This window comes from Carassius gibelio, chromosome A23, assembly GCF_023724105.1.
Source record: "Carassius gibelio isolate Cgi1373 ecotype wild population from Czech Republic chromosome A23, carGib1.2-hapl.c, whole genome shotgun sequence".
In the NCBI taxonomy this organism is placed as follows: Eukaryota; Metazoa; Chordata; class Actinopteri; order Cypriniformes; family Cyprinidae; genus Carassius; species Carassius gibelio.
The window spans coordinates 16,899,530-16,914,557 of record NC_068393.1 but is presented as its reverse complement, the minus strand read 5'-3'; the positions used below and the strand labels follow the sequence as shown (position 1 = coordinate 16,914,557).

Here is a 15,028-nt window from a genome sequence, read left to right as displayed (position 1 = left end):
CCAGGATGCCAGAACGGGCGGGGTATGTATGTGCTAGCATGGTTGGTTTTGTGCCGGCGAGGACGAGCCCACGTGAAAACAGGTCCAATGTTAACTTTATGGATCTGAGTGAGTGGTTCGTCAGGTGTGATCTGGTTTGTTTATATATTACCACAATTCCAATTTGTCATTTAATTGGATTTATTTTTTGTTCCATACAACATTTAGAATGACAGCTGTGGCACTTTCCATTAAGAGGGTACCAAACGGGCCCTGAAACCATTCAAAATAGAAGCTTCGAGCTGATTTACTTTTACTTTTCAACAGATGTTTTTTCATGTTAATGTAATTTTTTATGACATAAAAACTACATTATGAGATTATCTATCAAAATTATGACATACTAATAAATAATTATAAAATTTAAAGGTGAAATTATGTCATCATTCTAATAAAACAGTTACATTTTGATGTCATAACTTTTCATTTTCAAAAGCATGATTATTTTTAAAGTGGATGAAATGAGATTCTATGGAGGAGTGGAGATGATGTTTGGAAAATGATCAAGCTCAGAAAACCAAACTAAGTTTAAGTTCGAGCAATTTTGGTGAATTATTGTGTGTGTGTGTGTGTGTGTGTGGGGGGGGGGGGTATGTTTATATCCTGCACAGATGTCATAAAAGAGCAAATTATTAGATATTGTGGAAAGTGCCATGAGCACATTACACAAGTTCTTATCTTAAATTTGAATACATTTTACATAACACATTTTACCACAAAGAAAAAAAAATAAAATAAAAAAATAAATACTTGTTATTAAACATGGTACTGTATGAACATATAGTCCACAAGGCACACTCTACAGTAGGCAGCTAAAATGTTCTGTTGACTCAGTGCAAACAAGACATTAACCATATGTAAAATCACAGAACTAGACAGTCCAGTTGACTCAACATAAAAAGCTGTTCATTTGTATCTAATATTCACAGAACACAGAATATTAATACTTACACAATCATGCACACTGTATACACTACAGTAAAGCAGACAATATAGCAACATTTTGTATTTAAATAAATAATAAAAGCATCTATGTAAACATCAATGATTATAATATAATCAACTCAACCTAATCATTAGGATTGGGATTGGCATCTGGATACTGGGAAAGATCAAAGGTCAGCACCTTACTGATGACACAATCTCCTTGCTGTGAAATGAAATTTTTTTTTTTATTATTATTACAAAAAAATATGTTTGTTACAAAAGATTTATATGACCGTTGTTGAAAGACAAACCTCAGGGTAAACTCCTATGAGGGAATCAGCTTTTGTGTAGAACTCCTCTTTCAGAGAGATAACTATAGCCTGGAAATTCTGGACTGACTGGTCCTTTATGTAATTGGCCACCTGCAAAGCAAAAAGTAAAATAGATTTCATGCCATTCAGGTCAGGAAGCACACATTTGCATCTGGGAGAGGCCTTCCTACAAGACACACACCTTGCCAATGTTCGTGTTATCCAAAGCTGCATCAATCTCATCCAGGACAAAGAAAGGTGCAGGCTTGTAGCTGTAAGGGAACAAAGATGTGTTTTTATTAGAGCAAAACATACTTTACTTTTAAATATTTTTACAGGTCTTTGTTGCACCTGTGAATGGCAAAAAGAAGAGCTAAAGCTGCCACAGTCTTCTCTCCTCCAGACAGGTTGTCCATGGGCCTGAATCTCTTTCCTGGAGCCACACAGTTGTAGTTGATTCCATCTAAGTATGGTTCTTCTGGGTTCTCTGGCCCCAAGAATGCCTGAAAGGATATGAAGTATCTTTAAATTAAGTTAATAATTCTACTTGTGTTATTGAAGGATTATCTCTTAAAAAGAGTGAGTGAGATCAGAGTGTTTTTATTAACCTGTGCACTACTGTTACGTGACAGTGCTTTGTAGATCTCATCAATGTTGGTGGCCACAGACTCGAAACAAGCATTGAACCGGTCAAACCGCTCCTTCTTGATCTGCTCAAATGCCTGTTTGGCTTTCTTTGCTCTTTTCCGAGCAGCTTCAAACTCTGTAAGGCACAACAGCATTTGTATTTGTTAGTAGAAAAACATGTCAGCTGAATTTCATGAATACATAAAAAAGTAGATATTATAGCGTTTAGTTTTTATTTAGGCCAGTGGTTGTCAACCTAAGAGGGTTTAAAATTGTAAAATATAAATTACAGAAGAAAGAAAGGAAGGAAAGCTTTAAGATGCAAACCAACATCATATTTCCCATAATCCTCGTATTTGGAACTGATTACCACCTCACCTGTTCCCTATTCCTCTAGTCTCGCATAGCCAGACCTTCAGGCTGACAGCAGAACAGTTCAGCCAACGTTCTGTGGGCGTGACATCTGAGCCTCGGACTACTATTCCCTATTGTGTTGCCTCAGCCGACATTTCTGAGCATTTGATTGTTTTTATTGGCTTGTCGGTGTACGACCCTGGGTTTTTTTACCTTGTTTTGATTCTTTGCTGCCTGCCTATTGTTTCTGACTCATTTACCTGGAGTTTATTCTTGAATGTTTGCTGCCTGCCCTGACCTTCTACCTGTTTTTTGATTATGACTCTTGTTTTGCCTTGGCCACTGTAATTGCTAGTGACCAACCCTTGCCTTTTTGTATTACTACTATTGATTTTAATAAAGCCACAAATGGATCCAAACTCTGCTGACTCTTCATTACAGCCCCTAAGGGTTATTTTAATGTGAATTATAATTTCTTAATTTCTTAATAATTTAACGTCTTTAATTAAAACATATTATAATTATTGTATTATATTGTCACTCCAAGTTTCTGTCAATAAAAATGCTGTCATTAAAGTGCCTTAGTCATTAGAGAAGTTTAAAAAAGAAAATATTTTAAGTGGAGGACCTTTGGTTATTGTTTTGGTCAGTGGGGGGCCATGGACACACCCCCAGACACTATTCTGAAGGTTACAAGGAGACTACTCAGGTCAAGATTAGCTACAGGCAGATGAGCCTGGAGTTCTGGGCTCACCATCACTGGTCTCCTGGAACTTGTCTCTAACACTCTCAAGTTTCTCCATGGCCTTCATGTTGGGAGCGCTGATTCTCTGCAGGATGCTCTGCTGCTCGTTCAGCCTCTGCTGTAGGGTGTTCATCTCTGCCTTGATCTCTTCTTCTGACAGAGCATCCTATAGAACAGTTTTCATCTGTTTTGATTGTTTTCATAAAGTCACAATGTTTCACCAAATAAAATTACCTTGAGGTCCTCATTCAAGTTGCTGTAGTCGATCTCTATGAGGGCCTCTTTGGCATGCACAGAGCTTGATGCCTTCGGGCTGCTGATCGAATCCTCAACTTGAGAGCTTCCCTATGCAGACAGATCAGTGTGTATGTTTGCTTGCAAAAACAGTATGTGTAAATGTGAAGGAACATATGTTCAGTAGAGTGTATGTTTGTCTGTACCTCTCCCTGGCTGATGTCATCCATTGTCCCTGATTTGAGTGGCAGTTTGATGTCCTGCATCTTGCAGGCTTGCAATAAGTTGTGTCTGTCACTGCGTTTCTGTTCCAGTTTGGTCTCAATGGCGGTTACTTCCTTCTGCAGCTGGGTCAGCTCTCTAATGTTACATACATATCACAGATTTTTTTATAAATGGCACAAGCAAAGCAAGCAAAACTATTTTTTATTGATAATTTATTTAATTCTAATTTATTATTAGTAATAATAATAATAATAATAATAATAATAATAACAACAAAGTTAATATTTTAAGCTAATATTTTATTTAAATATATATATATATATATATATATATATATATATATATATATATATATATATATATATATATATACATACAAATATCCAACATTGGGTTTGGGAACATCTAAAAAATTGAGAAAAATAAACATAATTTGTTTCTCACTTGTTGGCAGACCCTAGTTTCTTGCGGATCTCCTCCATCTCTCGGTTCTTGTCATTTACCTCTCCCTTCTTAGTGAGATGCTGGTTCTTCAGGTCCTGTAGCTGTGCCATTGTCTCATCAATGATCTTCATGTGCCTGTGTTCCTCCTGAGGTGGTGGGAGAACAACACACTGTTTAATTTTTCATGTTTAAAGATTCCACTGGTCTACGCTTTGCTGGTTAAGACCTTGTACTCCTCCCCTATTCTCCCCATAACCTTTTTAAGTCTTTCAATCTCATTCTCATCCTTCTTTACAGTCTGCTCCCACATCATCACTTTCTCCTGGTCCTCCTTCAACTGGTTCTTCTCATAATCAAGCTGAATGGCCAGACGGGTCTTCTGTGTCTCAAATTCCAACCTAGAATTGCAGTATAATACAAGCTAGATTATGACAGTCCACTTAGTAGTTAACTTTTATAGTGTCCTTAAGAGGTTTACCGTTTTTTGGCAATCTCATTTTGTCTCTTCACTTTTTCCTCTTCAAACTCTCGGATGTTTCGCACACCAATCTCCTGGCAGAATTCAACAAAGACCTCATCCTCCACCTGTGAATGACCATAATAAAGAATAATTATTAGAGCATTAAAGATCTTTGACAGCATTTGAAACGTCTTCATTTCCTCCAGAGCTCTTACCAGGTTCATACGGTCTCTTAACTCTGTAATATCCCTCTCCCGTGATTGGATGATTCGTTTGATGTCATTGATTCGTGGCCCGAAATTTGCCAGCTCACTCTCCAACTTCGATTTCTCCTACAAATACAGATGTATTTTGAAAAACGCATTGTAACAATCAGTGACTTCATTAGAAACCACCTGTAAATTTACCTTGTGAAAGTTTAGGGCATGATTATGATTCTCTACATTTTGATGTCATGTCTTGACCGAGGTGTTGTTTCTTAAGTGTACCTGCATGTTCAGGGAGAGGTGGCGGGTTTTGGTCTGCTCCAGATCACTCTGAGAGTATTTCAGTCTCATCTGCAGCCCGTGAGCCTGAGACTGGACCTGCCTGAGCTCTGCCTCCTTTCTCTTTGCCTTCATTTGTTCCTGAGTAGACACAAATAAGATGTAAAACTAGCTTGATTTAAAAAATAAATAAATAAATAAAGAGTCTGTCATGTGATTTTATTTCCAATTGCCACCTAGACACTGGATCAAGCACATATTAAACTCCAGACACATGAGACCACATTGAAAAATATTATTTTTTTGTTTAAATTAAAATAAAAAGAAAAACAATTATTTAAATTTGTAGGCTTTCAAAACATTCTCAGCAAATTATATAATTATTATTATTTTTTTAATTATTATTATTAAAAATAAATGCTAATTTTATATTATTATTATCAATAAATATTTTACATATTTACATTGGTTTTGTGGTCCCCAAGTCGCTGGGGTATATTTTTAGCAATAGCCAAAGAAAAACATTACATGAGTCAAAATTATATATATATATATATATATATATATATATATATATATATATATATATATATATATATATATTTTGTTTTATACCAAGTAAAGATCATGTTCCATGAAGATATTTTGTAAATTTCGTAACGTAAATATATCAGAACTTAATTTTTGATTAGTAATATGCATTGCTAAGAATTCATTTGGACAACTTCAGAGGCGATTTTCTCAGTATTTAGATTTTTCGACATTCTCAGATTCCAGATTTTCAAATAGTTGTATCCCGGCTAAATATTGTCCGATCCTAATAAAGCATACATCAGTGGACAGCCTATTAATTCAGCTTTCAGATGATTTTATCTAGAAATCTTATCAATTTCGGGTTTTGTGGTTAAGGGTCACATATTTAGAAAATGGTTTTATTTAGAAAATGATTCGTATTTTCATATTTATACAACTTCGACAATTTTATAGAATTTGCATTTCATGCTCATGACAGCCCTAAATGATGGTAAATTCCTCAGCTTCTTTTGTATGTCACCTTTAATTCCTCTGTTAGTTTCTCTTTCTTTTCTTTAAGTTTGTCCACAGCTTTCTCGTCCCAACGCCGAGCCTTTGCTTTCAGGTCACTTGCTCCTCCAGAGATCACACCTGACTTTTGGAAGAGAGTTCCATCCAAGGCCACGGTCTGTAAAGTAGCAAGACAGAATAGAAGATGAATCGTTTGCTATCTTTTTGTTCTATAATCAACTTATATGACATATTTAAACCTTATGACGGTATGGTCCTCCAAAGGCGATCCTGCGAGCGTCCTCCACATTCTCACACACTAAAGCATTGCCGCAGGCATACTGAAGGGCTTTCTTTATGTGTGGCGGCTCATAGCGGATCACATCGATCACTAGTTTTGCCCCCCTAAGCTCTCTCAGTTTCTCATCTGTAGGTTTTACCTTAAGGGAGAGAAGCACGTGGCTAGTGAAACACATTCTACTGAACGCTCGAAGCGGTTCAGCCGATAGATTGAAAATTCAGAGCTCAGCTCTTGAATTGTTTATTAAAATCGGTCTGTACCTCCAAATAGTCAAGAGGCAGAAAGGTCTCTGGTTCTCCTCTTTGCTCTTTAATGTACTGGATGCAATCTCTGCCGGTTTTCTCAGAGTCCACAATAATGGCGTCCATGTTTTTTCCAAGGACTTTGGTCACAGCAATCTGGTATTTCTTCTGGGTGGGCTGGCATAAGTCGATCAGTCTGCCATACTGTTTGATAAAGAGATTTATGTGGAAATGAATGACATCGGTGAAAGTTCTTTGTGGACATCTTACAAGCTTCTGCTGCAAGCTTCAATTGAAAATGTCTCTATACACACATCAACTCACCACTGAGCCAGGGTAAAGCCTTTTAATGCTCTCCATAATTTCAGCTTTGCGCTGCTGACGGCTGTTCTCCTGCCTGTCGATGCGAGCATCTCCAAGTTGCTCCATCACCTGTGACCAGAACCATCTCAGCAGTGAAAACACAGTCTTGGTGAAATGATGAACCTAAGAGTATGAGAAAATGTGTATTTGTACTTGGTTTAACTCCATGTTTATCTCATCAATCCTTCTTTTGGCCAGCTCCACTTCTTCAGTCAGTTCTTCTTCCATACGCCTCTGTTCATCCAGAGACTGTCTGGTGAGAGAAAAAAACTGAGATGGTTAAAAATCAAAGTTTGCCATGCAATGAAACTGAAAGGTGAAGAAAAAGTCAAATAAAGCAACAAGTCACTAGAAGATTTGCTTTCCACTTAAGTATGATGCCAAAAAAAAAAAAAAAAAAAAAATTGCATGTATTATTAAATTAAATCTATTAAATATATAAATCATATACACATTACTCACCAAGGCTGTATTTATTTGATACAATATATTGTGAAATATTACAATTTACAGTTTCACAAATTAAAATAACCTTATTATTTAAATATACTTAAAATATTTAAAATGTAATTTATTAATGTGATGGCAAAGCTGAATTTTCAGCAGCATGATTATTTGGTGCTCAGGGAAACTTTCTTATTATTAATTTAGATTTTTTTTTTCAGGATTCCGTAATTAACAGTAAGTTCAAAAGAGCATTTGAAATACAAATAATATGAGAAAAAAAAATTCTCAAAAACAATCTTATGTATCATACTGTATATTGTGTATGTGTTTTCCATACATTGTATAAATATACAGATTTATATTGATGCAGGTTTATATCAACCATTTTTATAACAAGACTTGATATTATTCATTTTATAATGATCTTTGAAACACCTGCTGGTTGCAATATAGTCCTCCAGCTTTTCAATGCGTTTTTGGTTTTCCTCAATCTCACGAATCTTCTGCTTTATTTTGGCCTGTAATAAAAAAGAGATATAACAAATCTGCATTTTACAAAAGCACAAAAAGAGTTCACAGTTATTTATGTACCTCTGTCTCAATTTTCTTCCTCTCCTCCAGATCCAGTCTATCCTGGTCAGCCTTTTGGTCCCTATTAAACTTCTCTAGCTCTTGAGCCAAGGTGGCTGCCCGCTTACTAGCCTCCTCCTTTAGCCTGTGATACTGCTTCACCTGAGATAACAGTATAAGTGTACATTGAAACACTGAAATTTATGGACATATTGCATTTTTTTTTAATCCAGCTGAAGTGCACTGTGCAGCTTGGTTCAACCGACCTGGTTCTCCTCCAGTGTCAAATCTTGGCCTTGACTCTGGGCCTCCTCTTCCATCCGTTCCTCAAACTCCTGCCTCGCCATCTCCACGGCACCCTGCTCACGGTCCAGTTCCTCTATGTCAGCCTTGCGCTTCTTGTACATCTTCTGGGCGTTCTGCAAGGATTTTCGAGCCACCTCCAGCTTCTTAATTTTATGGGCGGTGTTCTCCTTGGCCTTGATATACTGTGGCCGTTTCTGATTCAACTCAGCATCTTTCTCTCTAGACGAGGTGAGATAAGTAGTTCCCTTTCAATACTTCACTCGTACTGCGTCGAAGACGCATATGGGAAAAACCCCTTTTTTCTCCTGAACTGAAGCCTTATTCAATCACGCAGTGAAACTGCACAGCCATTGGATCGTGCAGTGCTATTAAAACAAACCAATGGCTTGGCAGCGGTGCTGCACGAACCTATGGCAGCGAAGCCCGCCAAAGCCCGCCAATATGGGCGGGGCATCTGGTTATATATTGCCCGCTTCGCCACAGGAATTCAGATTATTTCTCCTTCAGCGACGACGTCACATCGCTTCGCTGATCTCCGCTGAACTGCTCGCCGTTGACACGCCTCGCACTGGAACGCGACTGCCGGTCTACGCGTGCCTCGTTTTCTCCGCCCAGAGGGGATTCCCCAGTCCTCTTTGTACAGCCAGACCAGTGTCCCTCTGCTGCCGCGAGTGATCTGGTTTTGTTTGGAGGGACTGAGGAGGAACTGCTAGAGGACAGCATGTCTCTAGCCGCTTCAGATGCTGAGGAGCTGTCGGGCTCGCCGGACCCCGCCCCCTCGATGTCATCTGAACCAAACCGCTCGAAACTCGGGATGGACGCCGAGCTTATCCGCGTTCTCTCCAGGGCAGTGGATGAGCTGGGTCTGGAGTGGTCTCCTCCAGAGGAACCAGCCCGTAGCCGTCTGGATGAATGGTTTCTGCCGGGGCGCCAGCAAGCCCCTCGTCAGCGAACTGCTCCGTTCTTCCCGGAGGTCCACGACGAGCTCACTAAATCGTGGCGCGCCCCCTACTCAGCGCGCCTGCGTACTTCATCTTCATCCGCCCTCACCTCAATTGACGGCGCTGATGAAAGAGGATACGAACGGCTGCCGCCGCTGGACGAGTCTGTGGCCGTGCATCTCTGCCCGCCAGCAGCTATTGGATGGAAAGCCAAGGCCAACCATCCATCCAAACCCTGCCGTACGACGTCGGCGCTCGCTGGGCGTGCCTACTCATCGGCAGGGCAAGCAGCCGCGGCGCTCCACTCTATGGCGGTGCTTCAAGTCTTCCAGGCCAAACTTCTCGCCGCCACCGACGAGTCTGGCCCAGATGTCGCCACGCTCAGGGAGCTGAGAAGTGCAACAGACTTGGCGCTGCGTGCTACCAAGAGCACCGCCCAGGCCATTGGGCGCTCGATGGCTAACCTGGTCGTCTTGGAGCGCCACTTGTGGCTCAACCTTACGGAGATCAAGGATGCTGACAGAGCCCAGTTCCTAGACGCACCGATCTCCCCCAGCGGCCTCTTTGGCCCGGCGATAGAGGGATTCGCCGAGCGTTTCACAGAGGCGCAGAAGTCGTCCCAGGCAATGCGACACTTCCTGCCGAAGCGCGCTTCATCTGCTGCCAGTCGCCCCAAACAGGTGCCGATTCGTCAGCCTCCTAAGCAAGCGCCAGCTGCTACCACCGCAGCCCAGCCGGTGAAACCCGAGCCTCGACACCGTTCTCGCTCGGCCACCAGACGGTATCAGTATCCCAAGCGCATGGGACCCCGGCCCAAGATAGTGCTGGACCCTGCGCCGCCGCCGTCATCCTGATCAACAGGAAAGAAAGAGGAGGGGGCTAAGTCTCGCCACAGCCGGACCACCCCCCAAACTGCCCCGTGTGTTCTGCCGTCCAGATGTCGACGAAGTTGTTCCTGCTGCAAACAATGGGCCCTTGTTAGCGCCCAGACAGCAAAGCGCTGTTATAGTGCAAAAAATAAAAAACACACTCCTTCACAAAAAGAGCAGTTTTCCTCACACAACACTCACGAGTGCTATGTCCCCCCACGGCGGTCAATCACTCAAGTTAATACAACCTCTGTCCATCCGGGCCTCACAATGGCAAGCCATTCCCGGGGTATCAGATTGGGTCATGGGAGTAATAAAACACGGCTATTCCCTTCAGTTCGCACGACGGCCACCACGCTTTCACGGGGCGGTCACCACTTCAGTGCACAACGAGAACGCTCACGTTCTTCGTGCCGAAGTGAAAAATCTGCTGGTGAAGGGAGCTATAGAAATCGTTCCCCCAGCACACCGCGACTCAGGGTTTTACAGCCGTTACTTCCTGGTTCCCAAGAAGGATGGTGGGCTGCGCCCCATCCTCGATTTAAGACATCTGAACCGTGCCCTCATGAGACGGCGCTTCAGAATGACCACATTGAAACAAATCCTCTCGCAAATACGCTCAGGGGATTGGTTCTTTTCGCTGGATCTGAAAGACGCTTACTTTCACATCCAGATAGCCCCCCGTCACAGGCCGTTTTTGAGATTTGCCTTCGAGGGCGTGGCTTACCAATACAAGGTCCTCCCCTTTGGGCTGTCTCTGGCGCCTCGCACGTTCACAAAGTGCATGGATGCGGCTCTCTCCCCTCTCAGGCAGAAGGGCATCCGCATTCTCAATTACCTCGACGACTGGCTAGTTCTAGCTCAGTCAGAGGGGGAGGCATTGGGTTACAGAACTGTGCTCCTCAGCCATCTGGAATGCCTGGGGCTCAGGGTGAACTTTGTCAAGAGCTCACTGTCCCCCAGCCGACAGATATCGTTTCTGGGAACAGTGTTAGACTCAGTGACGATGAGGGCAACAATGGTGAAGGAGCGCGCTGCGGCTCTACAGCGACTTGCGGCCTCTTTCAAAATAGGTGCTTCTCGACCCCTAAAGACATTCCAGAAGCTGCTGGGTCTTATGGCGGCGGCATCGCCGGTGCTGGAGCTCGGGCTGCTTCGTATGCGCCCCCTCCAATATTGGCTGAAACCACGTGTTCCACCTCATGCATGGCGTCACGGACGCTTGAATATCAAGGTGAGTCAGGACTGTATTTCGGCCCTGACCCCTTGGAGGGACATGCAATGGATGGAACGGGGTGCTCCACTTGGTATGGTTTGCAGAAGGAAAGTGATCTCCACAGACGCGTCCAACAAGGGTTGGGTTTCAAGTTTGATTGCGTTGGTCGTCCTCCCTTCTTAGCATGGCGTGATTGAACTGGGTTCCCATATGCGTCTTCGACGCAGTACGAGTGAAGTATTGAAAGGGAACGTACTCGGTTACTAACGTAACCTCGGTTCCCTGAAATACGGGAACGAGTACTGCGTTCCTTGCCATGCTAAAAAGGCTGCACAACTCAGTCGTCGCTTCAGTCGAAGTAACCTGAATTCCTGTGGCGAAGCGGGCAATATATAGCCAGATGCCCCACCCATATTGGCGGGCTTTGGCGGGCTTCGCTGCCATAGGTTCGTGCAGCACCGCTGCCAAGCCATTGGTTTGTTTTAATAGCACTGCACGATCCAATGGCTGTGCAGTTTCACTGCGTGATTGAATAAGGCTTCAGTTCAGGAGAAAAAAGGGGTTTTTCCCATATGCGTCTTCGACGCAGTACTCGTTCCCGTATTTCAGGGAACCGAGGTTACGTTAGTAACCGAGTACGTTCATTAGCAAACTGTGATCACGACGAATAGTTAGCTTATCATAACTACAATATTTCAAGTTTTCATTATAGTCTAAAGGTAAAATAAATCAAATAAAATATAAAAACCTTAAACTTATTTTTGTTTAAATTAAAATATAATTATACAGCTATTTCCTTGTATAGAATAATATACTGTATAGCACCCATCACTTACTTTATCTCCTTCTCCACATTCTGCTGATCCCTCATCATTCTTCCCAGCTCTTTCTTCTTTTCCTTGAGCTCTTCCTCTACATGATCCATCTTCTTCCTATCCTTCTCAATCTCACGGTTGCGTTGAGACAACTCTCGGTTCAGCTTCTCGATCTCCACCTCATTATGGTAGAGTTTAAAGAGCTGGAGCTGAACATGAGCCCTGACCACCTCATCTTTTAGCCTCTGGTACCTCTCCGCCTGAACAGAGAGCAAAAATTCAACTGTGGAATGGTGAGAAAATAAGATGTAGCAAAGTAGTTTACCTCTTCTTTTTCCTGTTTGGCTTCTTTGCGCTCTGCAGCGATGTTCTTCTTACGGTGATAGTTGAACTGTGTGTCTTCTTCTGCTTTCACCATCTCTTTCTTTCTGCGGTCATACTCTTGGGCCAGCTCACCAGAGCGGGAGATCTCCTCAAACAAAGTGGTCCTCTCTTTAGGATTCTTCATGGCTATGGACTCCACTGCACCCTGCACAAAATATCTCATTCAGGTTAGCTTAGATTTTCTATAATACTGAAAAAAGTAGGAGGTCATGTGCATGTTTACCTGGAACACAAGAAAATTTCTGGCCTTAATAAGGATTCCCAGTTTTTCTAGCTCCTCACTGTAGTCTGAAAGCCCGACCACCTTATTGTTGATTCGGTACTCTGAGGAGGAACCTGAAACATAAAAATAGTTATTCTCACAGCAGGATAAAAATGATTCATAGAACTAGTAAATAGCACAGCAAAAATTTCTTACTCTTATGAGGTTGTAACAACTTTCGGGAATGCAACTCATTTAGTAACTTTACTTTTTAACATTTACCAATGATGACCCGCGTGAAGGTGCATTCGTCTCCATTGTCCTCGCAGTACACCATGCTCACAAAGGCACGGTTAGCTGCTGGTTTTCCCACTGGCGCTCCATGGATGAGATCCTTCAGGGTTTTAACACGCAGGTTACTGGTCTTCTCCGCTAATACAAAACTGATGGCATCCATAAGGTTTGACTTCCCTAGAGAGCAGTGATTTTGAGGAAAGAGTAACTGAAGTGCATTATCATTTTTGAGGTTTATTATTTGACATTTTAAACAGGACACTTGTGTCTTGGTAAGGTTAATTTCATGTATCCTAAAATATACTTGAAATGATGAACAATAAAACATTCTGTTCAAATTTATATTTACCTTGTTTTTTTTCTGGATTTTTTCACACATCACATAAAAAGTACACCATTTTGAAATAAATTAAGGGGCAATGGTAATATTTGAAAAAATAAACTGATAATAATAATAATTTTGAACATAAAATGAAAGGAAGGCATATTATGAATCACTTCATATTTATAGAATGGAATACATTGAAGGAAAATAGAATTTAACATTGTAAATGTCTAGAATATTTTTTATAAACATATATATATACACACACACAAAATAAAAAATTTTGAATGAATATTATGAATAACTTAAAATTAAAATTAGTAGCAAAACAAATGAGGCATATTTTTCTTTTCTTTTTACACATATAATTGTAAAAAGATGCCTTAATCATTTGTTTTGCTACTAATTTTAATTTAATTGAGGGACAATGCTATTTTAATTTATTTTTTATTTTATTTTTTATTTATTTACTTTAAGCATGTAATATGAATTAATTTTAGGTTAACGTTATCTTAACATTTGAAACTTTGTTGCAAAAGAAATTTGGAATGCATGGCTTGCAAAAAAAAAAAAAAAAGTTTCTAATTCAGTTTGAATTTAAACTATTTAACACAGAGGCGAACAAAAATCTGAAAGAAAGAAAAAACAACAACGTCAACAACAACTGAATTTAAAAATCAAGCATGTAGCTATAGCGAAACCCATTGCAATGCAGCGTGCACACTAGACTCCTGCAGCAGCTGCATCCCTGCAGTCCACCGCGCTGCATCAGCACCTGACACAACACTTACCAGATCCATTTGGTCCGATTATTGCTGTAAATTTGTGAAACGGTCCGATTATTTGACGTCCTTTGTAAGATTTGAAATTTTCAATCTCGATCAATTTCAAATATCCCATGCTGTCTGGTTTATCTCAGGAGAGGGGTGTCAGATTGGTGCTCTGTAGACTCTTTGTGGCGATGCGTTTCTCCAGACGTTGTTTGGCTGCGTCAAATCGGATTTGAAACGAACTGGCAATTAGATATGTTAGGCTACATATCGTCTTTCTTAATTAAGGTTAAACGACTGAAATAATAATAATCCGACAAAAGACAATCTCGTGTACACGCCCCCCGTCTAGAGCAGAATGCAGGCAAAATAAAAGTCCTAGAGCTAAGGGGGGTTTCGAATGAATTCGGGCCACTTTTGGTAGTTCATGTTAATTTGTGAAGTAAAACCAACATTGCATTTTTTATAAAATTAGACCCGCACGTGTTGTTCATAAATTTCATTCCATTTTGTATAAATCTAGACTACTGGGTATTTAATAGAAATAACTATAACAGTAAATTTATTAACAGCACCCCAAATACTCATAGCTGAGATTAGATTTAAAGGGAGCTGTTCATGGTACTGAAAACCCCACTAAAACGTGCCTGGTTACAATCTTTTCAAATTCATATCAAATTATAGTTATTTTAGCAAATAAAGGTAATAAAAATATTGCCTTGCAACTTGCTGAAATAAAATACGGTTTTTAATGTTTTCTTTTATTTCGGATAATGTTAATTTTATTTCAGTTGTTTCAAGTAAGGTTTTAAGGTTAGTTAACTAAAATAACTCCGGTGTGGAAATTTTTATAATTTTGTATAAATAATATAACCTACGTCTGTCAAACATATCCCATAATAACCTAGTTACAGAAGCTGCGCCGCAGACCGTAAGCCAGTTATCATGGCAACGCCAAATAGCGCTTCAAACAGCAGGTTTATCGAAATCCAATTAATATTCACCATAGTAAGGTTTTGATATTTTATCTTAATTTAATCCACAAGCTTCTCAATGGCGATGAGAGAGAGGGGGCTGAAGCAGATAATTAATACAGGGAGGTTTGTTGA

The 15,028-nt window shown here is 40.7% G+C and overlaps 1 protein-coding gene across 1 annotated transcript; it reads right to left on the bottom strand.

The window, feature by feature from the left end:
• Positions 1 to 162: 162 nt before the first annotated feature.
• smc1a (structural maintenance of chromosomes 1A) lies at positions 163 to 14,278 on the bottom strand. The gene is made up of 26 exons (XM_052541478.1): positions 13,941 to 14,278; positions 12,813 to 13,001; positions 12,552 to 12,664; positions 12,270 to 12,473; positions 11,966 to 12,204; positions 8,064 to 8,322; positions 7,819 to 7,959; positions 7,663 to 7,745; positions 6,934 to 7,033; positions 6,742 to 6,849; positions 6,436 to 6,621; positions 6,135 to 6,314; positions 5,906 to 6,052; positions 4,855 to 4,992; positions 4,582 to 4,698; positions 4,385 to 4,491; positions 4,163 to 4,304; positions 3,907 to 4,052; positions 3,444 to 3,597; positions 3,238 to 3,348; positions 3,013 to 3,169; positions 1,886 to 2,040; positions 1,629 to 1,780; positions 1,480 to 1,549; positions 1,278 to 1,388; positions 163 to 1,189 (listed from the first exon to the last, which is right to left on the bottom strand). Exons 1-26 carry the CDS (start codon positions 14,047 to 14,049, stop codon positions 1,109 to 1,111), a joined length of 3,699 nt encoding a protein of 1,232 aa, XP_052397438.1. The 5' UTR covers positions 14,050 to 14,278; the 3' UTR covers positions 163 to 1,108.
• Positions 14,279 to 15,028: the final 750 nt, after the last annotated feature.